At 36.1% G+C, this 24,689-nt stretch overlaps 2 protein-coding genes across 3 annotated transcripts in view; both read right to left on the bottom strand.

Moving 5' to 3' along the window:
- Positions 1 to 2,670: 2,670 nt before the first annotated feature.
- Positions 2,671 to 4,105, bottom strand: LOC142340049 (twist-related protein 2-like). The gene has a single exon (XM_075390449.1). It carries the CDS (start codon positions 3,449 to 3,451, stop codon positions 2,813 to 2,815), a length of 639 nt encoding a protein of 212 aa, XP_075246564.1. The 5' UTR covers positions 3,452 to 4,105; the 3' UTR covers positions 2,671 to 2,812.
- Positions 4,106 to 5,381: 1,276 nt separating this feature from the next.
- The window catches only part of LOC142339425 (uncharacterized), a 142,345-nt gene continuing 123,037 nt past the window's right edge, over positions 5,382 to 24,689 (bottom strand). Inside the window, exons 11-16 of one of the 2 annotated variants that reach the window (XM_075389448.1) lie at positions 22,768 to 23,011; positions 22,235 to 22,457; positions 21,790 to 21,813; positions 20,951 to 21,167; positions 6,304 to 6,432; positions 5,382 to 6,058 (exon numbers count right to left, since the gene is read on the bottom strand). In XM_075389448.1, the coding sequence (XP_075245563.1) occupies positions 5,969 to 6,058; positions 6,304 to 6,432; positions 20,951 to 21,167; positions 21,790 to 21,813; positions 22,235 to 22,457; positions 22,768 to 23,011 (927 nt within the window). In that variant the 3' untranslated portion in view covers positions 5,382 to 5,968. The remainder of the gene's footprint in view (positions 6,059 to 6,303; positions 6,433 to 20,950; positions 21,168 to 21,789; positions 21,814 to 22,234; positions 22,458 to 22,767; positions 23,012 to 24,689) is intronic. The other variant, XM_075389449.1, reaches the window with a different exon arrangement.

Consider the following 24,689-nt stretch of genomic DNA (forward strand, 5'->3'; position numbering starts at 1 on the left):
TTCACGGGTTTTTCACAAAAAAGTAAACTAATTTCTGATTTTTGCCATATTTGACGTTCTTTTTTAGACGTAAGACATATTCTGGATAATTGCAGTTCTGAAGGGCTTCCTGTGGAAGAATAAACGAACCCATTCAATTTTTCCATTTTGTAATTAATGGCTTCCGTGTCTTTGGAAATAAATTTTTTTCGATAAAAACAAGTATTACATAATTTTGCCCTTTTTTTCTTTTTTGTCTAATTGTTACCTGGTTTCATTAAAGAGAAGTCACAGAATACACTTCAAGGGAAGGTGTATAAAGGGATTAGTGTCACAAATCTAATGTTTTTAATGAATTCGTTATGACTTTACTGGCTTCCACACAAAAAAATGAAATTTTGAGTTTTGTCATATTTGACGTTCTCTTTGTAGACGTAAGACATATTCTGGATAATTGCAGGTCTCAAGAGCTTCCTTTGATAGAATGGACGAACCTATTTAAATTTTTCATTTTGTAATTACTGGCTTTCATGTCTTTGGAAATAAATTTTTCGAAAAAGCAATTACATAATTTTGAATTTTTTTTGTCTAATTGTTAGTTAGTTTCATTAGTGGGCGGTCACATAACACATTATTGGTGTTCGACGAAGGTGCAATCGAACATATTTTGGGGGCCAAGGTATGGCCTTACGGCATCCAGAGCTTTTTCGGGCAAGTTTTAATTGATTTTTTGTTTGTTGTCTATTTGTTGTTCTTTTTGTGACTGCATAAAAAATTGAATACCGACAGTTCTTAATTCCATTCTATAGAAGCATTGGTAATTGTAAACCTATTGGATATTTTAGCTGATTCCTAATGGTTTTCATTACTTTGAAATTAATTTTTTTCAAGAAAAATTCAGCGAATTTTCTAACTTTAAAGTTTGTTCTTTTTTTTCTAATTGTTACCAAGCTTTTTATGAACTGGTGAAAAACCATATTTTTCTGGTGAATTACAAGTTATTTTGTTTATTTTTAGTTTTATCTGACGTTTTTTGACTTTGTTATTAAGTTTTGTTTTTTAAAACGGACATAAATTTGTTTGTTGTTGTTGTTTGATTTTGCCGTTCGTCTTCGCTCGCTTTCTTAATATCGGCATATCTCATCAATCCAATGCACCATTTTTTTTTATTACACTGAGTTATTTGCTTTGGAGGCTATCTTTTCGGTCATACACCAGTTTTTTTTTGAATACTTGAATTTTTGTGTTTTTCTATCTGTTCCTCAGTTGGTAGACAATTATGCCAAAATTGTGGATGAGCGGGGTCGGAACCTTATGTGCAATCGCACATTACCGAGCTTCCTTGTTAGGTTTTAATTATCGGTGGTAGGGATCAGATGAAAATTATTTTCGCCGATTTCAATAAACGTGAAATTTAGCTCTGAGACATGTAGTATTCAATAAGAACGGTTACATGACAATTCACCCAATGCCATTTTACCCAACCTGTCATTTTACCCAATGCCATTTTACCCAATGTCAATTTACCCAATACCAACTTACCAATGCTCTTTGATCTTTTCGTTCAATTATCCGATTACAAATTAGCAGTCGCTGTTTCAAGGATGATTTTTAATATTTGTGGACATGTTCGGTTGTGATAGTTTCATATCAAGTCCCACAGGCCATTTATTTTATAGTCGGCTAAATGGTCGCTCTGGTTAAATTAGCAATAGTGTAAAATGGGTAAGTTGGCATACATTGCGTAAAATGGCAGGTTGGGTAAGATGGCATTGGGTAAAATGAAATTGGGTAAATTGTCCTGACACCAATAAGAACAATTTCTGATTCAATTATTAGTCTAACCCTATCAATAATGCCTTTCACGCCATAAATTATGCCTTTTCAACAGTTTCGGTGAATTGTAAAATTTTTTGGAGAACTTCAAAGGAATCTAACACCCCCCGAGTTTTACCAGTTGAACTGGTTCTGAGGACGAAAGTTAGTTCGTCCAGACTGTCAAATCAGAGTGAAACAAAAATATTAACAGAACCCAAATAGTTGGTTCTTAGGAAGTATGCCGAAGAAGGAAGTATGCAACAATCAATGTTGTCCAGCATGCCGAATTCTGAGAAGGTGGTGAAAAGAGTCAACAATTTTGGTGATTGCTGTATTAAAAATTTTCCCTAGTGGGCCAAAGGACATTCTTAGTCGTGATTAACGGTCCACAGTTTCCGGATTACATCCCAGACACATTTTTGAGAAACGATAGTCAAGCGTAGACTAGTTAGTATACGTTATAAACATTGACTCTTTAGTTGAAAAATCTTTTTCAAAAAAACTGTATGGAGCTAACTGTATCGATACCATCTATCAACATACACGAGCTATTACCCTTTTGCAGCAAAAACCAGCAATACTTCATTCGCTGCACTGAGAAACAACATTTTGTTCACAGATAAATTTCATTGAAGGTGGAGGGGTAGATCCCAATTGTTTAAACTATTGCCAGGTATTAATGTTAGTAGCATATCTACAGCTCCATCTATCTACTCAAAGCAGTCAGTGTAGCATTACAGCCCGCATGCAAGAACGGAATTCTCTTTTGTGAATGACGATTCAGACGATTTTATCGTGGTTGGTAACTTTACTTGCATCTAAATATGCGTTCTCAGTCCGATTTTGCCCTTTAATTGGAATAAAATTAGAGAATCAATCCAGTGAATTTTTATTTAAAAAAATGTAAAAATAAGCTATTTTGTATTCAAAAATTAAACAAAGTTAGTTTCAAATCACAGCTATGACAAAGCAAAGGTCTAAAGAAAAGTCTAACATTCGCGAAAGATTAATCTGATCAATATTTGGTTCCATTTTTAAAGGAATTCCAAGCACCTTGCATTCTCCACACGCTGAAAGCGTAGCTCAGTCGTTCCTGTTGGATGTAACTGCAGGCAGGCGGTGCTCTCAGATCCAGTTCATTGCACTGCAATACCTGGTAGAGAAATTCGATATACTTACAGGCCAGTTTGAGGGTCTGAATTTTGCTCAGCTTATCCGAGGGCAGAGTCGGAATAATTGCACGAAGTTGCTGAAATGTCTCGTTTAAAGACTGGGTTCGTTGACGTTCTCTGATATTGGCGAGTGCTCGCTGTTGTTGTAGTTCTTCGTATGAAGTTGCAGAAGTACTGTTAGAGTTTGCATTTTTGTGTGGCTTTTCCGACAAGCGAGCTCGTTTTTCTGCTGAACCATCGAGATCATCGCAACTTTCGCTCACCACTCGATTATCGTCAACTTCCTTTTTGCATGTGATTGGCCGTTTTCGATGGTTGGGCTGATTTGAAATATGGTTCGAATTTGGATCCTGGTCTTGTTGCTGCAATATTGATTTGGTAGCTGGGTAGCATTGCTCTGTTCGTTGAAGACTGTTGCCGAAGTCAGTCCCGGCGTCGTAGCTTACTGCATTCAAATTGCAATCGGGGAACAATGATTCCATTCTTCAAAAGTTTGTGTTAAAATAGATTTTATAATCCGGACTTTACTCAGTAAATGCTTTTAAGATTATCAAACGGTAGGAAGTTTCAGGAATGGGAGATGCAATCTTGAGATAAGTTAATCGTCGCAAATCAGACTGGACAATCTTGTCTGGCAGTGAAAGCAAAGTTTTGCGATTTTTATCATTTAAAGAGTATATGTTAGTTAGGCAAGTTGAGATTGTTATCAGAATCTGAAATTCGCTCTAAATTGGGGAACCGCAAATAATAACTGTTAAGATCAAATAGTTTCCAAGTTAAGTGGCGCACCGGGTGTGGGAAAGAAACGTACAGTTATAATCAGGAGAGGCTACAATGGAACAACGTAGGCGAGGCAGGGAGGGTGATAAGTTGATTACACGTTGTGGGCACGTGAAACAGGTAAGTTTTGTGTTTCTGTTGCCCTTTCACTGATTAGAGCTGGTCCAATTACTACTCAGACATAGCGGCGCCGCTGAACAAATTGCGTATTTTCCGCTCAAAATGCCGGTTGAAATGTGGTGAAATATTTACACAAAACAGTGCTAAATGTGACCCCAATTCCATAAAATTACAATACCGCAGTTTAGCTTAAATACAAATTTTACTCTTTAAGTTTCGTACTAAAACTTGCCAACTTTCCCAGTACCTGGCTCTGAATTCCAATCTGCTAAATCGTGGGTTTCACTCTATTTTATCCTAATTCCCTTCCGCAGGAATATTTAGAGTGAATTTATTTCTAGCTGGGTCGTTAATTAAAACCAGAAGTGTTAATAGAAGTATCGTGGCTTGCTCTAAATCCATTAGTAGTTTGCCTAACTTTCTTCTAAAATTATTAAGCCCGTGAGTTTACCCCAATGATAATAAACAGGGCTTTCCACCAAAACAATTTGCAAAGCGTTCGCTAATCCCATGTTGTACTGTATCGACACTTATTACAACACGCAAAAACACTTACCTATATCCCCCAATAATCCCCTAACCAACCAATCCCAGCCCCAATTTCAAACCAAAACCCCTAAACCCCCACCATCTCCCCCTCCCCACACTAACATACCATACCAGGCCCTACCATACCCCCTCCCATCTGGGCTACACTTACATATTACCAAATTGTTTTCACTACTTAACAGCCACTATTATAACATAGACATATTAATTCCGCGTATCGATCTGATTAAACATTAGACAATTACATATTAGTGTTGCTATCTGTAATACCAATCAAAATATGTTCCTTTGCACAGTTTGTCCCAATTGCTATCTATAATACAACACGTGTACAGCCAGGTTTGAACAAGTTATACTTCAATATCAACTTCTTCATCTATGACTGTTCAAGTAAATGAGATCAACTTAGTGAGTCTAGATCAGATCATATCTAGTGAGTCTTTCAGATCATATCAAACGAGACTGTTAAAATGATCACTCACTAAAACAATCATGGTATGCTTTGTGATAATGTATGCTTTGTCATCTGCCGCCCTTAACTTTTGAACAGATTGAAAATGTTAAAAATTTCTATCCATTCTGCTCTTCCTCCCTTTTAGTGGACATACAACTTTTACTACCCCAAGAACAGAAGTATAGGTATATGCTACGTGACTGACTAACTCACTGAGAAAACCGAGAATAATCGGGAATCAGGAGAGTTTAGCAGAGTAACTTAGCTTGAAACAAACTTTTAAGTTTGAAATCTGGCATTATATATAGGAAAATTGGGCATTATAAAATGTTGCCGAGATCTGGCATTTTAAAACTTACACATGTGAGTTTCGAGCAATTTTTAAATACTAACACAGTAACGTATCGTATAATAATTTTATTGGGGTCCATAAATGGCAGAGGGATATCCAAAAATTGTTTGCACAGCATATAGTACTACTAACCTATTTTGTCTTTATTTTCAAAACATTTTCAGTACTTTAATTAAATTGCTCAGTAACGTACTTGTGAATAAACGTTCAAACGCATTGCCCAAAAATCAGTATCAAAATTACAATCGCTTTCAAACATGAGTATGATAAATTTTACAATTGAGGACACGCCGCTTATTCGACTCGCATAAATATACAATATTATTAATTTAAACGAACGCCGAAGGAAAACTAACAGCAAAAATAGCACAGTAAAGCACGGGCTATTAAAGGTTATTTTTCATTGGAGTACGGGTCGCGCCTCACTTTTAAACGCAAATGGAAGCAGCGCATTCAAATCCATTTTTTTCAAAATGCGACAAATTCTGTATAATTAAGGAACTACTACGATGCTAATCTACCATTAATTACATGACAAGTTTCCCAAACATTCAGTTTTCATAGCTTAAATGCCTCTTTGTAACAGCAACAACAACAGTCCATAATTCCACATTGAATCGTCTACTTGTCAACGTGTTCACAGCCATGACCTGACATTTCTTGTCTTGCATTCGTTGAATCCTGAGTTATAATCTGTTGTGTTTGTTTGTCCCTTTGTCTGTATCGGCTGTGTTTGCTTGTTGTTCAGGCAGAGTCTGGGAATATGAATTTGAACATGGCACAGAGCACTGCCAATATGATGATAAACATCGGCACTTTGCTCAATAACAGAATCTGAAACAGAGTCAAGACCTCATCACCTTTTCTTGTAACTCAAACAAATGATTCTAATATCGGAACTACTGCCAACCTCCATTTTCTTTAATCTGTTGTGAATAGGATACAAAAAAAATAAAAAAAAATTCTCGCCCCATTTTCAATCTTAGCCAACTGGCTTCCTAGCTAACCAGTTCGCAGTGCCAACTCCATCGAACTTACAGTAACTGTATTAAGGGGAAGTAATGATGAAGTGGACTAACACTTTCTTGTTCAGAAGCATCAGATTGTGGTAGTTTGGATACCCTGTCAACTATGCTGTTAGATGAAGCACGCAGAGACTGTCTGTTCTTCTGCAGATTACACAGTTCCTCTGACACCAATTGCAGCGCCTGTTCACAAATAACAATTCGTAATTCGAGCAATAACTATATAGAATATAAACAGCACACTTCCCGAAATAACTGTGATATTTTATATTGACATTTAGTTCCAAGGCTACAATAGATAATCAGATAAATATGCTGCTTAGAATCAAAGAAGGATTCAAGTCAACTAACATAAGTTGGAAGTAACAGGTGAAACTACCTCGAATATATTTATTCAACCTAAAGTGGTTTATGCAATTGCCGCTTCTGAGAGTGGAGTACCTTAAATTGCTCCAACCCTCAGTCAAATGGGGGGGGGGGGGGGGTTAAAAATTTATAACATGCCTATATTTTTTTGTTAAACCACCGTTGTTTTGGCCGATTGATATCTTTTACGGACAGATACAAAGTTGACATCATTGCAAAGCTCCGGAAAAACTGAATCTGCTGTTCAAAAGATTTTTCAAAGAAAGTTTACAAAATTTTTTCGCTTTTCCTTTTCCATGCAATGAGCGCTTCGAGAAGCTTAATTGGTTTTAAATTTTTGACCATTTCACGCTTCGTATTTAGATTCTATGATTATCGTATGTAAATGTTATTAGTAGCCACTGTTATCACATTCGGCTATTATACCATTCAAAATTTTCTCAACCTAACAAAATGGATTGTGCCAGTGTTGTATTGTTCGTATTTCTATGGCTGAAACGGGTTAACATTAAGTTGAGTTAGAGTTAATCAGGAGTTATCAGTCTTTCAAATGCTTAGCACAATAAGGCTGACGCGAAGGCCTAATTCAAGGTAAAAAAAATACATTTTGAAGTTTTTGACCCAAAAACTGTGCTGTTCTTTATACTCTTTTCGCCGTTTTGTGTGTTCTGTTAAATGGGCCCAAAGTTCGCATCGATTTATAGATGTGTTGTGCCGGCTTTTTCATGCCTATTTTGGTATACATACACAAGTAATGCCAAAATTGTGTAGTCAATTTTGAAGTGGCAATGAAACTTTTTAAAACTTACGTGCGTTAATTGGTTAATAATACAAGCTTTACAACGTTTCGAGGATATCAATTTCAGGAAGTTCAGCCACTTTTTCGTTCTTTCGGCTATTTTTAGCCTTTTTGTGTTTTTTAAGTTAAAGAGCCCTTTGAGGGGTCTCCTTTGAGTTTTTTAATTAAAACTCCTTTGAGTTTTTTAATTAAAACTCCTTTGAGTTTTTTAGCATTAAAATGATGGTTCTGATGAACTGAGCACAAGCATTCCAGCGAAGCTGAGCTTTTTTGCGAATTTTAAGTTTTCCTATATTTGTTAATTTGCTTGCTTTAACCTTCTCTTATGTCAAGTAAAATTTTCCTCGACTGAAAAACTTTCTGTTCCTGTAGTCTTGCCTTTACAATTGTAAAAATTAACATTCGGAAGAACAGTCGGTTGACCTTGAGTGGAACGTTGTGAGAAAACTTTAAAACTCTAAATGATTGCTTGAAAAGAACAATCTTTCTTTGCTGTTGCAGTCTTATCGCACAAGATTCCAATTTGAGTGTTATAATTGATTCACTTTGCTGTTTAATTTATTAATATTTTTTTCTATTGTTATCAGTCGGCAATGGAGATGGAGGCCACATCATCAACGTCAACACTCATAGCTCCAGAGGTTGTCGTGAGTACTATTCAAGACACGAAAGAAAGAAAGCAAAAAAACATACAGCACGAAGAAATTAGGGAATTAAAGGCAAAGCAAAAACATATTAATGATAGTCTAAGAGCGCAAGAGAGATACACGCGCAAGGACTTGTTGCTAATCGTTAATCCGCCCTTCGATGCTCGACAAGTTTGTAATGTACCGCACGAAATTTTTTGAGAAATTCTTGGGGGTCGAAATTACAGAAGACAGTATCAAAGCATGTCACATTATCCCCAATTCTGGAAACGAGTTTCAACTGCCAACAGTAATTTGCAAATTTATTTAATTTAACGACAAACAAAGTATGAAAAAAGAAAACGACTCAGAAAAACAAAAAACAGGATAAACAACAAGTTCATCTATCTAAACGAGCCCCTTCCAGAATATGAAGCTCAGATCAAAAATGAAGCAAATAAATGGAACATGATCACTGCAACACACAATTGTGCAGTCTCGGTTTTAGTTGAAATGGTAGAGAAAAAGCAAAATTTGTTAAAATTAACGAGATAGAAGAGTTGGACCCAATCAATGCTATAAAACGAAAAAAACAGTTCGAATTATCTTCTACCGACAACGCAATCAACTCTCCTGCATACAAACGACTTAATATTGAAAAGGAATAGAACAAATGACAACTCACGAACTCAGTAACTGTAATAACAAGCTAAAACATAACTCAATTATTTTTGTTTGATTTCTTTAATGTGTATAATATGAGCACAACTCAAGATTTAGGGAGGAAACTTTTCGCCAGCCTTAGGTGCGTAACTTTTTGATCCTATTTTTAAACTGTTTTTTGCTCATTTCTTAAGTTTTTTTAAACTTCATAAAGTCAGCTTATATATGTATAAGATGACCTCAAAATCAAATAAAAGTCTTTAAAAATTGTTTCAGCACTCTGCTTGTGATTTCCGCAGGCGGCGGCCTGTCGGTTGTGATTTACGCAACCATGCAGACAGGGCACAGGAGAGCAAAGAAACAGAATGTTTTGATTTGTTGTTGGTGATTTCCGCAAGCAACAAATAAAAAAAAAACAATTAAGCACTGTTATATCAAAATAGTTGTCAGTTTTATGCAAGAAAAAAACCAGACTGCAACGGCAGGGAATTGATAACGAAAAGTGTTTCTACGTCAACAATGACAAATAAAAGAATCTGTCATCCAAGACAGTTCCAATTTGTTCTTCAAAACATTCGATCTGTATCTAAGAACCTAGACGAGTTGGAAGTTTACATTAATAGCATGTCTCAGAAACCCGAAGTAGTTTGCCTTACTGAGACTTGGTTAAATCCTAGCGACAACAATAAAGGTTTTTCTTTGAATGGATATCAAACAATTATATCCAGCAATTGTAAAAAAAGAGGTGGAGGTGTTGCATTCTTCTTAAAATATAACACATTGTCAGATAGTTAAAAAAGTAGAAACGAATTCCGTTCAACTACTAACAGTCGCCATCAAAACCATAAAAGAACAAATCTGGTTCCCATGTATTTACATGCCACCAAATTGCACTAACGAAGCCAATTTCTTGACGGTTGAAAGATATCTCGACAGCCTAATGGTTGACCCAGAAACAAAACACGTACTTTGTGGGGATTTTAATGTTAATTTTTTAATGAACAGAAAAAAACCCGAAAGTTAAAAAACCTTTTAGCCGGAAACGGTCTCAGGGTCTCAGAATATCAAACAATAATGAGCCAACAAGGGTATCAAATGGCAGAGGTACGCTCATTGACGCAATATTTTCTAACTTTCTGATAGAAACAAAAGTTACATCAACCTGTATAACAGATCATCACACGGTAGAAGATTCCTTTGACCTCGATGGCAGTCCAGAAAAGTATCTTAAGGCTCTAAAAAGCCGAAATTGGAATAACCTAGATAATCCAATTATAAAAGAAAAACTCGAAAAGGATCACAGCTATCAATTTGCAGTTTAGAACTCTTATCAATAGACAACGCCTTCAAAAAATTTCACGAAATGCTCACTGAAGCATTAAACAGTCACCTACCTGAAAAACATCGTAAACGAAAAAACAACAGAAATTGGATTGGCAATGAGGTTAAAAACTTAGCGACGAAAAAACGTAGTCCTAAGAAACTGGCAGAGGCAACTGAAGTCCACAAATTAACGAAAACTTTCAAAACAAACTTTTTATCAAATCTACTTAAAAACCATTTGGTAAAAACAGAAAAACTTTTTTTTCAGCTTTATAGTTCTTCAACCGGCAAATCAGAGTCCTCTGAAAATTTTTGCTCACAAAATAAATTCGAAGAATTTAACGAGTTCTTCTCAAACATTGGGAAAAAAGTAAATGCGGAATTTTTAACAAGAAGCGCCCTTACAATAGAAAACCAGAGTCAATGTATGTTTCTAAAATCGATATCTGAAAATGACGTAAAGTACGCTATCAACAACTGTAAAAACAAATTTAGCCTTGATTGCTATAATTTGAACTATTTTTTCATTAAAAAAGTTTCTGACTGTTTAACAGCTCCTTTACAACTTATTTTTAACAGATGCATAGAACTTGGACAATACCCAGAGAATTTGAAAATTCTCCGTAATACCGTTCTTCAAAAATGGAAATAAAGATGACCCATCAAATTTCAGGCCCATTTCGTTGCTATCAATTATAGGGAAAGTCTTTGAGCGGATTACATTTAATCGAATTCAGGCACGGGAAGAGCACAGTTGATGCCATTGCAACCTTAATAGAGGAAATAAGATCAAATCTCCACAACAACAGCGGAGAAACCAAAGGCGCCTTTCTAGACTTAAAGAAAACTTTTGATACTGTCGATCACAACATTCTTCTGCAAAAATGTTATAGATATGGTCTACGTGGTCCAATATACAACATTTTAAAATCGTATTTGTCCAATCGAATGCAATATACCTTAATTGGAGAAAAAAGTCCAAACTGCAGCTCATAGAACTAGGCGTGCCACAGGGTTCAATTCTCGGCCCTCGTTTGTTTATTATCTACATGAATGACTTGAGTTTGTCCCAGAAAAAATCGAATATTATTTTATAAGCCGATGACACTGTTGTGAAGAGCAGAAGTTCTGCATCAAAAATTGACGATGATCACGATAAAGCACTAGATAACGTCAATGATTGGCTCATAAATAATAAACTAACGCTGAACAAGGAAAAAAACAAAAAGCATGCTTTTTGTACAGAAAAATCAAAAAAATGTTGTGTCAAGAACATTCATAAAAAACACTAAAATTGAAGAAAAACAAAGTTTCAAATACCTGGGCATCACGATAGATAATGAACTACGTTTCTCAAAGCATTCAAAGCAAGTGGTCACAAAAATTTTGTCGAATTGTTCTATCTTTTATAAACTGAGAAAAGTTTTGAGAGAATCACAGATGATCAAAGCATTTAGAACATACATACAACCAATAGTACAATACGGAGTCTTGATATACGGGTCAACAACAATCACAACAATTAGGGAAATAGACAAAGTTGTCAAACGTATCGTGCGGCTAATTTTTCATCGAAAAAAAAGTTTGAAAGCACTTACGAAGAAAGAGTAAAACGTAGGATCTATTTAGCATCAGAGTTACATGCCTATGAGGTACTTAAGCAATGACTAAAAAACATAAGGGGACAATTTAAAATTTCACCAATTTCAAAGGGTTTCTCAATGCAAAACTGCCTTAAAAAAGCAAGCGGTTGATTAAAAACAAAATAACTCTAGGTAAAAATCTATTTCACAGTTTTTCAATAATTGTTAGGATAAGGCAGGTCTTAAGAATGCTTCTAGGTTACGATGATGAAATAATCGAAAAGATTGAAAACATGTCTAATACCGAAACAACAAATTTCTGTCATCAATTTCTAGATAATTATATTTTGGGTAATGAGGACATAGTCAGACTGTTGTATGAGTTTTAATATCACAACTCAAAGGCGTTCCAAAACCAGAATAATGTTTTTACTGCTAGGTTTAGTGGAACCTTGAAAAATAATGCTTCCTCTTTTTTTTCATTTTGAATCACTTTCATCCAGATAAACTGAATGAGACTCTTGAGAACGGGCCATCGGCCCAATAGTGCTCTCCCACAGTCAAATATGTGATTGTTTTTGTACAGGTAATTGTGAAGCTACTTATTGACTGATGGAAACAATTGATTATTGTTTATTATTATTATTCAAGACATTGATTGATACCAAAATTATCTGCAATTTAAATAAAATATTTTTTTTCTCCTAACTTGTGAAGCTATTTTCTAATTTTTGGCTCATTAAAATGAAATTTTCTATTCTGGTCAGGAGGAAAATCGCCAGGTTTTTTTCAATCAATTTTTGGACTCTACTTTGAATTATCCATGCCCTGTTTTTACTTCATAAAATAAACAATTTGCATCATTTTGCCCATTTTTACCGCTTTTTCGAAATTGCATCACACTTTTTTAATTTTCCCGGCCAGTTTTGTCTTTCGCTCACTATGCATGCTCACTGATTTCAAACAGCGGCTAATCAGTGAAATAATCTAAATAAAAAAATGAAATAGAGCATGCAAAAATTTTTCCTTTTCCGGGAAATATAATAATTGGTCAAATATTTTGTATTCAAATGAAAACATCTTGCATATTGAATACTTTTACTGTTTGTGAAAATGAGGACACGTTAATGGTAATCTGATACTGTTTTAGTTATAACGGCAAAAAACTCCAAAAACATAGCCTGCAGATTGCCGGAATAGCTGCGAAAGAATAGACTTATGTGCCATATAATAGAGATAGAAAAAGATAGATATAAGTTGAAAAATTTATCGATGCCCCTAAAAAAAACTATGTAAAAAACATTCAGCGATAAATTATTAAAACTTGTTAAAAATTATTGCGAAGAAGCCTTTTCATTAGGGGCCTTTATTACATGAGTATACGAGTTCCTCTGACCTTAAACTAATTCAACTAAACTTAAGTTTTAAAGTGCAGAAGTCATTTTATGTCACGTATGATCTAAAAATGACCTATAAATCAAAGAATGCTTTTTTTGTTTTTGACTAAACAAAAAACGAGACAAAGAATGTTATATTAATTGATTTGGAAAAAAAACTTTAAAAAAATCCCAGCAAAAAACAGCAAAAATCAAAGCAAAAAGCAGCATGTGATAAAAAAATCACTAACGGGAAACCACTTTTCATACACCGTTTCCTTACTCAACTAAAGAACTTCAGAAAAAAATCAGAAAAGAAAGCGAAAAATCTTCACGCCGCAAAATCACTCGATTTTTCGTCCCACTACCTGTTTCGGCGTGACCAAAATCACCACTCCAATTTGACTTCAAAAATCATCAAAACGTGCGAAGATCTTAGCCGGAAGACTTCTGGAAACATAGCCGGAGACATCTGTAAAGTACTCGGAATAGAAGATTGACTACCCTAACTAACACAATGAATCTCCTAAACGATAATGCTAATCAATTTGAAACAAACATAACCGACTAAACGTAGGAAAAATAGCTCTCGAACGACTAGTGGGAGCTCTAATCATTTGCAGCCTGCTTCAGGCGGGGGGGGGGAAGCCTAAATGGGACTAAGTCGTTCAATAGTGGGCTTCAAATAACCACATTATAGGTTAACATATACCACTATTAGGATTTAAATTATAAAATGGTACCAGTTTCGGCGCACTTTCAAGGGAGTAAGAGTCACTTGAAACGTCAAGCAAAAATTTTGCATAAAAAAGATACACACGTTTACAATAATTGCTATGAACTTCGTTCAAGAGCAATTAATAACAGGCAAAATAACAATGAAAAAGTAACTGTCTGATAAAGAAAAATTTCATTGCGAATTGTGGCACCAAAACATCTACTGGCAAAAAGCTTTCGACAGAGTGAGTTCTCAGTCAATAACCAAATATCAATTGAAAGAGGAGGTGAGAAAATAGTGCATCTAGAGAAAAACGGCAAAGGAAAAAAATGAAGGATAATGCCGACAAAAAATTCGACAAAACATTTGAACAAAATTATCTACAACGGTGAAATGCTAATTCCAATCAATCATTCGGCAAACAAACTTTAATACTCCTTCTGTTCAGGCACTTAATAACCGCCAAACACCTGGCAAAAACTAATTACCAACAAAAAATCAAAGAAAAACTGAAAAATTTATGAAATTGTATTAATTATTTCAGTGAAAAGTACCCTCAATGACCTTCAATGCCACTTTTGGGAGCAAAATCTAAAAAAATAAGTCCAAACAAAGCAAAAAACTAACGAGAAGCAACATGAGCAAAACATTCAAAAAAATTTGTTCAAATTTTGCTTAAATTTCCTCGATAATCTTGAAAAAAAACAAATCAGGATTAATAGAAATTATAACACAAAGCCGATCCAAACCAGTATAAACAGCTAATTTCAACTACAGGAATTCACAAATGTTATATACATTTGACAAAGAATACAAACTGCTAAAAAAGCAAACAACAAGGCAAAACGATAAAAATAGATCAAAACTGATTCTTAAAGATCATTTCTTGATCCAGATGGTAAAAAAGCTTTCAGAAGGAATATTACTAGTTTGTGTAAACATTATAAACATATTTGACTGAAAAGGTTGGAGTTTAAGCCAAAAAGCAGCTTCGATGCCGCACGTGATCCAAAAAATTTGGCTCGCTTCACAAAGAAGTTTTTCACACTTTTCTCGCTCTCAAAAAATAGCATGAACAGAAAACCATTCTGTCTTCTTTGAGCTCTTCAGCATATTGACCATAACCCTTTCTTTTCACGCATTTCACTTCCTGTTTCAAATACACTGCACCAAAATTATCGATCAAAAAACGACGCTCGACCAATACTCCTCTCCGAGTCGTAAAAAACAGCGCCCCAATACAATTCCAATTCCTTGAATTGTAAAAACCAAGATCACCACAACATATTTCCGCTCAGCTTACAGCTAAACAATAAGTGAGGAAAAATAACTTTCCCCCAAAATCACGAAACAGCCGGCAGATTGCCGGAGTAGCTGCGAAATAATAGACTTGCCTGCCGTAAAATACAGAGAAACCGATTTGGAAAAAAGTTATCGTGGCCAACTTTTATTCAAAGGGGGTTACGTTTAATAAAACTTAGCAGAGGTTCGAACCCCAAACCCCCGGCGTAAGAACCGGCTGCATTAACCTCTAGGCTACATGTCCCTTATTCTCTCTCCTATTACAAACAATTTTCTTTTAGAAACAGACATAAATTCTAACGGCGAGCAATTTAGGTCAAGCGAAAAGCAAAAAAAACGTGAAAAAGTGACAGAATAAGAAGCGACAGAATGTTCCAGAACAAAATTTAGAACGAAAAAGAGCGTCAGAAGACGAAACAAAAAACATAGCCGGAAGAAATCCCGAAATGACTCGAAGACTCGTCTTCGTGAAAAAATTACTTTTTAAATCATCTGGTATCTACTAAAGTGACTAATAAAACGAAAAAAATCAGTCATAAAATAAACTAACTGAATAAAAAATTACATAACTCCTATATAAACGAAATAAGTTTTGTACTTATTTGAAAAAACCAAACTGCTCGGCCAGCAAAAGTCAAGCCGTGTTAGGCTCCCGAAACTTTCTAGTTTTGAAAAATTTGAAAACTGCAAGAAACGGCCTAAATTTATTACAAAAATAATCCATAAGTTCTCTCAATGGAAACACTATTTTACAACCTAAAAACAGTAATCAACTGGTAAATCAACAAACTTTGCACATGAGTTGTCGATGTACACCACAATGAACGCGATAAACCTTGAAAACGGCCAAAAAATTAATCAAATCAAAATTAATCATGAAAGACTAAAGAGACAGAACAGCATTCAAACGCAAAAAAACGAACATTATCAAATCCAAGCTCTAAGAAAAGTTGGTCGTTCAAAATTGTGAAGCTAGCAAAATCTCAGTGCCATATTATATTAAATAAATTCAATTGCAAACAAGAAAACCTAGAAAAATAAAAAGACAATTATTAGTTCAAATCGATAATTTACAATTTAATAAAAGCAGGGCGAATCACAATATAGATCTCAGGAGAATATTGGAGGAAAACATGCTAAAATGTGGAGAATACATAAATTGTGAAAAATATCAACAAAAAAACTAATTCGCAAGCTTAAAAATTACAAATTAAATTGGAAACAGTTTAAAAAAAAAGTTCTAAACATCGTTAAAATTTCCAACGAATTTGAAAAAAGCTACAACCAAAAGCAAATCAATTAGCAACAAAACGGTGCACCAAAAGACATTTTATGGTAATTAAACTAAAATACAAGCAGAAAACTTAGAGAACTTGGACGAAAACCGCCAAAATCGGATTAGTATGTGTACAATTTTATAGAACAAAAACACCTCATTTCAAAAAGAGGCATCCAGTTCGGGAATTATCAAAACCACGTTGGCATATTTACTACTTTATTGATAAAACAGTCCGCTCAAAGATCCAAAAATGAAGAAATTAATTAAAACGCCAAAACTTGACAAAAAATTGAAAAATATGTGACGATTTTGCACTTGAAACGCATTATTAGACTCTCAAAACATTTTGGTATTGATTTCAGATCGTTTCATATTCATGCGGCATCAATCAAATTTTACTTTTAGAAAAAAAAACAAAGTTTAAATTAAAAGAAAAATTGGGCCAAATTGACGAAAACACGGCTAAAAACTATTTTCTATATGCACCCATCTCTCAAAACTCTTTTCAAAGTCAAAAAGTCATTCACTCAACGTAGCGCATGAGCAAAATACTTCTCTCGCTCACAAAAAAATAGTTCACATGGCAATTTTACTCACTTTCGTTTTCAGGTCAAAAACGCCGTTTGAACGAATAGTACTTCCGGTAAAAAAAAACCTTAGGAAAACCAATACTCTCTTCGAGTCGTAAAAACCAAGAGCGCCGCAATATAGCTCAGCTCAGCTTACAGCTTCGCAGCTATAATTAAAATGTATTTCATTTTTCGCTTTACCCTCTCTTTTGGGTGATAACGCTGAAAACAAACCAACTAAAATTGGATCTGGATTTCTCACAAATGACGAGGTTTAGATTATAACCTCCGAAGAATTGCTTGCCGATGCTTGCTTTTGCAAAAAAGATCCAAGTGAGGATATGGAAGGTTTTCAGAAAGCACTTCAATGATTTAAATTGAGACAAATTTCAGTTTTTTGAAATCTGAGAAGGCTTCATATCACATCCAATGTAAGATCATAGCCGGCAGATTGCCGGAAAAGCTATGAAAGAATAGACCTGCGTGGCATATAATAGAGATAGAAACAGATACAGATCTAAATTGAAAAAAAATTGTCGCAGCTCAAAAAACTAGGTAAAAACATTCAGCAATAACTTAATAAAGCTTGTTAAAATCATTCCGCAGAAGCCTCTTATTAAGGACCTTTACTGCACATATTGGTTCCTTTGACCTGTCGTCACGCGCGTGAGAAATGACGTCACGCGCAAATGCCGTTAGTGAGAGGAAGAAGTCATTCAGAAAATTTGAATTTTTCAGCTTTGCTGTGTGAAAAAATGTAAAACGAAAAAAGAGCGTCAGACGACGAAACAAAAAACATAGCCGGTAGAATACCGGAAACGACTCGAATCGTCGTGCATTATAATCTCTAACCTACCCTTACCGAAATCAGAACATCAAAATAGACAAAAGAAAAAACAAAAGTAGCCCAACAAACCACATTAAAGTGTTTTAAAAATGCCGAGAATTTTTTAGGTGATGGGGGGAGCTGGGTGCGTAGATAGGTTGGGGAGGTGGGTAGTGCTGAGGTAGTTGGGGGTAATTAAGTGAAGGGAGGGGGTAGTTTGGCGGGTAGTTGGGGGGGGCGGTAGATAGGTGGGGGGGGGGGGTAGATAGGCGGGGGTTGTGCGGTGTAGTTAAGATAATTAGGGGTGACGTATATAGGAACAAAAACTCTCAAAATGACCTCTTCACCTTGAACATTACCAGCAGTTCCTAATTACTATACATTACAAACGAAGCGACTGTTAAAGTCCAATGTTCGAAAACAGAAGTCAACAATCAAAAACGGAGGTAAATGCTCGAACAGAAAGAAGTCAAAGTTCAAGTCATGAACAAACTTGCTTTCTGCTAAAAAACCTGTAGAATCTCAATACTCCTCTTCGAGTCGTAAAAACCAAGAGCGCCGCAATATAGCTCAGCTCAGCTTACAGCTTCGCAGCTATAATTAAAATGTATTTCATTTTTCGCTTTACCCTCTCTTTTGGGTGATAACGCTGAAAACAAACCAACTAAAATTGGATCTGGATTTCTCACAAATGACGAGGTTTAGATTATAACCTCCGAAGAATTGCTTGCCGATGCTTGCTTTTGCAGTAAAGATCCAAGTGAGGATATGGAAGGTTTTCAGAAAGCACTTCAATGATTTAAATTGAGACAAATTTCAGTTTTTTGAAATCTGAGAAGGCTTCATATCACATCCAATGTAAGATCATAGCCGGCAGATTGCCGGAAAAGCTATGAAAGAATAGACCTGCGTGGCATATAATAGAGATAGAAACAGATACAGATCTAAATTGAAAAAAAATTGTCGCAGCTCAAAAAACTAGGTAAAAACATTCAGCAATAACTTAATAAAGCTTGTTAAAATCATTCCGCAGAAGCCTCTTATTAAGGACCTTTACTGCACATATTGGTTCCTTTGACCTGTCGTCACGCGCGTGAGAAATGACGTCACGCGCAAATGCCGTTAGTGAGAGGAAGAAGTCATTCAGAAAATTTGAATTTTTCAGCTTTGCTGTGTGAAAAAATGTAAAACGAAAAAAGAGCGTCAGACGACGAAACAAAAAACATAGCCGGTAGAATACCGGAAACGACTCGAATCGTCGTGCATTATAATCTCTAACCTACCCTTACCGAAATCAGAACATCAAAATAGACAAAAGAAAAAACAAAAGTAGCCCAACAAACCACATTAAAGTGTTTTAAAAATGCCGAGAATTTTTTAGGTGATGGGGGGAGCTGGGTGCGTAGATAGGTTGGGGAGGTGGGTAGTGCTGAGGTAGTTGGGGGTAATTAAGTGAAGGGAGGGGGTAGTTTGGCGGGTAGTTGGGGGGGGCGGTAGATAGGTGGGGGGGGGGTAGATAGGCGGGGGTTGTGCGGTGTAGTTAAGATAATTAGGGGTGACGTATATAGGAACAAAAACTCTCAAAATGACCTCTTCACCTTGAACATTACCAGCAGTTCCTAATTACTATACATTACAAACGAAGCGACTGTTAAAGTCCAATGTTCGAAAACAGAAGTCAACAATCAAAAACGGAGGTAAATGCTCGAACAGAAAGAAGTCAAAGTTCAAGTCATGAACAAACTTGCTTTCTGCTAAAAAACCTGTAGAATCTCAATACTCCTCTTCGAGTCGTAAAAACCAAGAGCGCCGCAATATAGCTCAGCTCAGCTTACAGCTTCGCAGCTATAATTAAAATGTATTTCATTTTTCGCTTTACCCTCTCTTTTGGGTGATAACGCTGAAAACAAACCAACTAAAATTGGATCTGGATTTCTCACAAATGACGAGGTTTAGATTATAACCTCCGAAGAATTGCTTGCCGATGCTTGCTTTTGCAGTAAAGATCCAAGTGAGGATATGGAAGGTTTTCAGAAAGCACTTCAATGATTTAAATTGAGACAAATTTCAGTTTTTTGAAATCTGAGAAGGCTTCATATCACATCCAATGTAAGATCATAGCCGGCAGATTGCCGGAATAGCTATGAAAGAAGAGACCTGCGTGGCATATAATAGAGATAGAAACAGATACAGATCTAAATTGAAAAAAAATTGTCGCAGCTCAAAAAACTAGGTAAAAACATTCAGCAATAACTTAATAAAGCTTGTTAAAATCATTCCGCAGAAGCCTCTTATTAAGGACCTTTACTGCACATATTGGTTCCTTTGACCTGTCGTCACGCGCGTGAGAAATGACGTCACGCGCAAATGCCGTTAGTGAGAGGAAGAAGTCATTCAGAAAATTTGAATTTTTCAGCTTTGCTGTGTGAAAAAATGTAAAACGAAAAAAGAGCGTCAGACGACGAAACAAAAAACATAGCCGGTAGAATACCGGAAACGACTCGAATCGTCGTGCATTATAATCTCTAACCTACCCTTACCGAAATCAGAACATCAAAATAGACAAAAGAAAAAACAAAAGTAGCCCAACAAACCACATTAAAGTGTTTTAAAAATGCCGAGAATTTTTTAGGTGATGGGGGGAGCTGGGTGCGTAGATAGGTTGGGGAGGTGGGTAGTGCTGAGGTAGTTGGGGGTAATTAAGTGAAGGGAGGGGGTAGTTTGGCGGGTAGTTGGGGGGGCGGTAGATAGGTGGGGGGGGGGGGTAGATAGGCGGGGGTTGTGCGGTGTAGTTAAGATAATTAGGGGTGACGTATATAGGAACAAAAACTCTCAAAATGACCTCTTCACCTTGAACATTACCAGCAGTTCCTAATTACTATACATTACAAACGAAGCGACTGTTAAAGTCCAATGTTCGAAAACAGAAGTCAACAATCAAAAACGGAGGTAAATGCTCGAACAGAAAGAAGTCAAAGTTCAAGTCATGAACAAACTTGCTTTCTGCTAAAAAACCTGTAGAATCTCAATACTCCTCTTCGAGTCGTAAAAACCAAGAGCAATGCAATATAGCTCCGCTCAGCTTACAGCTTTGCAGCTATAAAAATGAGTTGATAAAATTACTCAGAAAGTGTCAGACGATATGTAACGTAAAAATATGGATTTTGTACGAAAGCAGATAAATTTTTACGCACGTTTGTAAGAATGCCAGCTTGAGGATGCCAAGTAAACGAGGTATCGAAATAATGATCAACAATTGTCTTTAACTTACAGTAATAGCACCGTCCATCTGCTCCTGCTCCTTTCCATCGCCACCACGACCACTTTCGGGCATTTGTCCACCCTTAGCAACCAAGTACCTCTCCCTCAAATGGCCAAGGGAACTCTTCAGATTGGCCAGTGCAACCACAATCTCACTCTGGTTATCCTTTAACCTCAACTGCACAAATCGGAGCTCACTCTCAAGTCGCTCCCTCTCTGCTTCGCTCCTGAAACAGTTTCCAATTCAATTTTCATACTTTTCATATCCAATATACAGCTGAATAATTCATGATTCAACGTCAAATGATTTTTGATAAATGCAATATCCCCCAATAACCTGTAACGCTCAGTTTGTGAAAAGAACTTGAGCGGAACAACATTGGTTTGAAGTCTGATGATTACTTCATTTAAAATAATGATATTTTTATCGTACAAAGTACATCACCAAAAATGTTCAAAATATATTGCGCAACAATAAATTCGACAAAAGATCTCACGGTTTCCCCTTGAAAAACACTGCATGAACTTCCATGCCTTTCGAAAACAGTGGCAACTTCGAAAACCATCCAAGTGAATTCCAAACAAGGAAACGTTAATGAAGTCCCAGATCAAATCTCAAATGTACGTTAATTGCTGCTTAAGGATTAGATAATGAATCCGAAATGTTCTCGTTCAAATGTTTGATGTCCAACTTTCTGTCCAGATGATTGGCGTCACTTTCCACTGCTATCAACAATCCGTTGAAGAAAGGATTTAATCTATTGGTAACCAATCGCATGAGTCGATAGAGTTATAAGAAGGTGGTTGTTGAGAACAGACTATTGGAAGAATCTTTAAAGTCAAACATACCCATTAGTAGTTCCCACTATGTACCTGAACAAGATAAATCTACTGTAAAATCATACTTGAGCTACCATACGTTGCTGCTCAATTCGAATGAGTGCTAAGCACTTTATGTGTCAAAATACAACTGGACAGGCAGTTGATTAGATTTTGCAAAAAAAACTAAAAATATACCGACTGAAGTAAGACGAATTGCTCTCAAACAACTGGCGAAATTATGTTCAAGAACAAAACGGTCATGCAAAAATTTTGCATACAAGACACGACTACAATAACCGCTCCAAACTTCGTTCGAGAGCAATTGATAAGAAATGAAACGCGGTGGCACACCAAATTTGTTTGCCAACTTGTTTCAGTTAGGCAGAATTAAATGATTGCACCGCTTAATTTCTAGTCAGACGTCTATACTTCTCCAGACCTCAAGCAATAGATACTGTATTAGTTTCTTTACCTCCTTAGTTTGTCGATGAACTTGACAGGGGTCCGATGGAAAGCACCGACTGGGAGCTCCTCGACTGACAGTCCATCGGCGTCAGAATTTTCATCTTGATTATCCGAGGGTGGTGCAGCTGCTGTTGACTCCGAGATACTCTCCATTGCCAGGCCAGAGGTAAGGGACCCAACACTCCTGTCCAACATCTGGCTACGCTCCGTCGCCCTTTTGAGCGCCTCTTCTGGAAAACAAACAACTGCAGTTATCATATGTTAAGATTCAGCACTAATATTGCACTCTCAAAATGAATTTCCAATATTACAGCGTAAGGCTAGCCACCGGAGTTTGTTTTTAACGAACTCATTACATTATTTTGTAGAAAAAAACATTCTATACAATCCACATAATAGTTGTCACTTGTTGTCACTTCGCGGTTATAAGAAAATATCAAACTATCTGTCTGTCGACATCAATTGTGAACCACTTAAACTTAAGTTTTTAAAAAGGTATGCAACAGCCTCTAAAAATTATTGTCGATCTAAGACCAACACCTGTCTCTCTTAATTTCTCTTTCAGTCGGTTACACTCTGCTCGATTCTCTCTCCTCTCCTGCTCTAGTTGTTTCTCAATTACCCCGTCCACCTCCGCCCTCGCCTGACTCTCGGCTTCTTTGGCACTACTCAACTGCCGCATCAACCTCGTTATCTCGGAATCCTTAAAGGCCAGCTTCTTGCTCTGTTCCACCTTCTCGTTGTGCATTGAGGTGCGCGCATCTGACAATTGCGATTCCAACGTCTGAACAAACACGCAACACTCAAAATTGCACTTCTTGTTCAGCAGCTAATTTTCATCAATTAAGCCCGCCTATTGCGGTTCTAGTTTTTCGAGGATTTATTATGAAGCTTCTAATCGTAAACGTTAATAACTATTTTGAAAATAAATGAATGTTTGACTTTGGCCGTATTTTGTTTCCGTAGTAGATTTGTCTGATAGTCATAATAAGGAACAGATGTATAAGCTTTCTAATAATGCATATAACTAAAAAGGTTAATCGTTAGTTATTAATTTAAATGACTCATTACATCATTTTCCTTTTTAAAGCTTTCAATTGTGCCAGCGTTTTCTTTTATTCCTGAGTGACATTAATTAAGATGTTGTGTGCTTTTATAAGACACATAATCGATGTCGAGAAATTTCGACATAGTAGCTCTTGCTTTCAATGCTATCAACATCAGTGGTTATCCCAAAAAGAGTTTTTTTGTTCCGACCCACTTTAGTGGGGTGGGGGGGGGAGAGCGATGTACTCAAATTTTTTGTTCTGTTAATTTTCACCGATCGATATATTCATCGTACAGAATTGTGAGTGGTGCCATTAGGAAGCTTGCAAAGCGTAGAATTTCAAAACATAGCCGGCCGATTGCCGGAAAATAGCCGCTGTTGACGCGCTTGATGCACATCAGAAAAGAAACAGATAAAAAAGAGATATTCTAATTTGGCGTGCAGTTTTAGATAGATTCCAAACTATACTTAATTCAGCTTCTAACTGATAGCTAATAAGCTTAATACCAATGTCAGCTAGCATAAACTCTAATGAACTTTGATAACCTAATTCTCTGACTCAATGAGCGGGCTTTATCGGTTTATCCCATTTCCTTTGATTTGCTCTTTTCAATGCGAAACTCAATTCGTGAAATAATTCAAAATTCATTCAGTTGAAGCAGTGAGTGAAGTAAGTCAGAAGTCAAACGTAAAAATCGTGACTTATGTAATGTAAAACGAAAAACGTGTTCAAAAAGTAGTGCGAATTGTCGATTACGGGCTCAAATTCTCGATTACCGGCTCAAATTTACAGGTAAAAGGGACGCCAATGAACAAACCTATTATTGTAAGCGAAAAACATGTGGTTTTTGGTTTCAACAACATTTGCATAAAAATTTCAGCGAAATTTTGGGTTTTGCCTGTATTAAGTGTTATGCTGTAGTCTTTTGACTGAGTCTCACTAATGACATGTAAAATTGTCTTGCTAAGCAGAAACATAGTTTTTCAGTTGATAACTAACGGTTATGTCACAAAAATTTGAAAATTATGATTCTTTGAGATTTCAATCGTATTTTGCAATTTTTAAGCGTAGTGTCATTAAAAGAGAGAGAGAGAGAGAGAGACAGAGAGAGAGAGAGAGAGAGGTCAAATGGATTCTCAGGTGCATCATAATGTAGTATTAATGGTTGTTTTATTACTTAATTGTTTTTTTTTTGGCGTTGATACCAGTTTTCATAAATTTGGCGTTGATAAGGAGTTTTCATAAACTTTGGTTATTGTTTTCTGGTTTTGACATTTTCCGGTTCATTGGGTTCTCTTTTGCTGTCTTTTCCCATCTTTAAATTAATGGCAAATTACTAAAAAGTCGCACATCACCTGAATGGCGTTGACATAAGGCGCAATTGATCATCTTCAACATTTTTAGTGAATAGGT

The sequence above is a fragment of the Convolutriloba macropyga genome, chromosome 5 (genome assembly GCF_964194025.1).
Source record: "Convolutriloba macropyga chromosome 5, txConMacr16.3, whole genome shotgun sequence".
NCBI classification, from domain to species: Eukaryota; Metazoa; Xenacoelomorpha; order Acoela; family Convolutidae; genus Convolutriloba; species Convolutriloba macropyga.

Bases quoted from the DNA above. Each gene is read 5' to 3' on its own strand.
- LOC142340049 (XM_075390449.1), bottom strand. From the start codon at position 3,451: ATGGAATCATTGTTCCCCGATTGCAATTTGAATGCAGTAAGCTACGAC.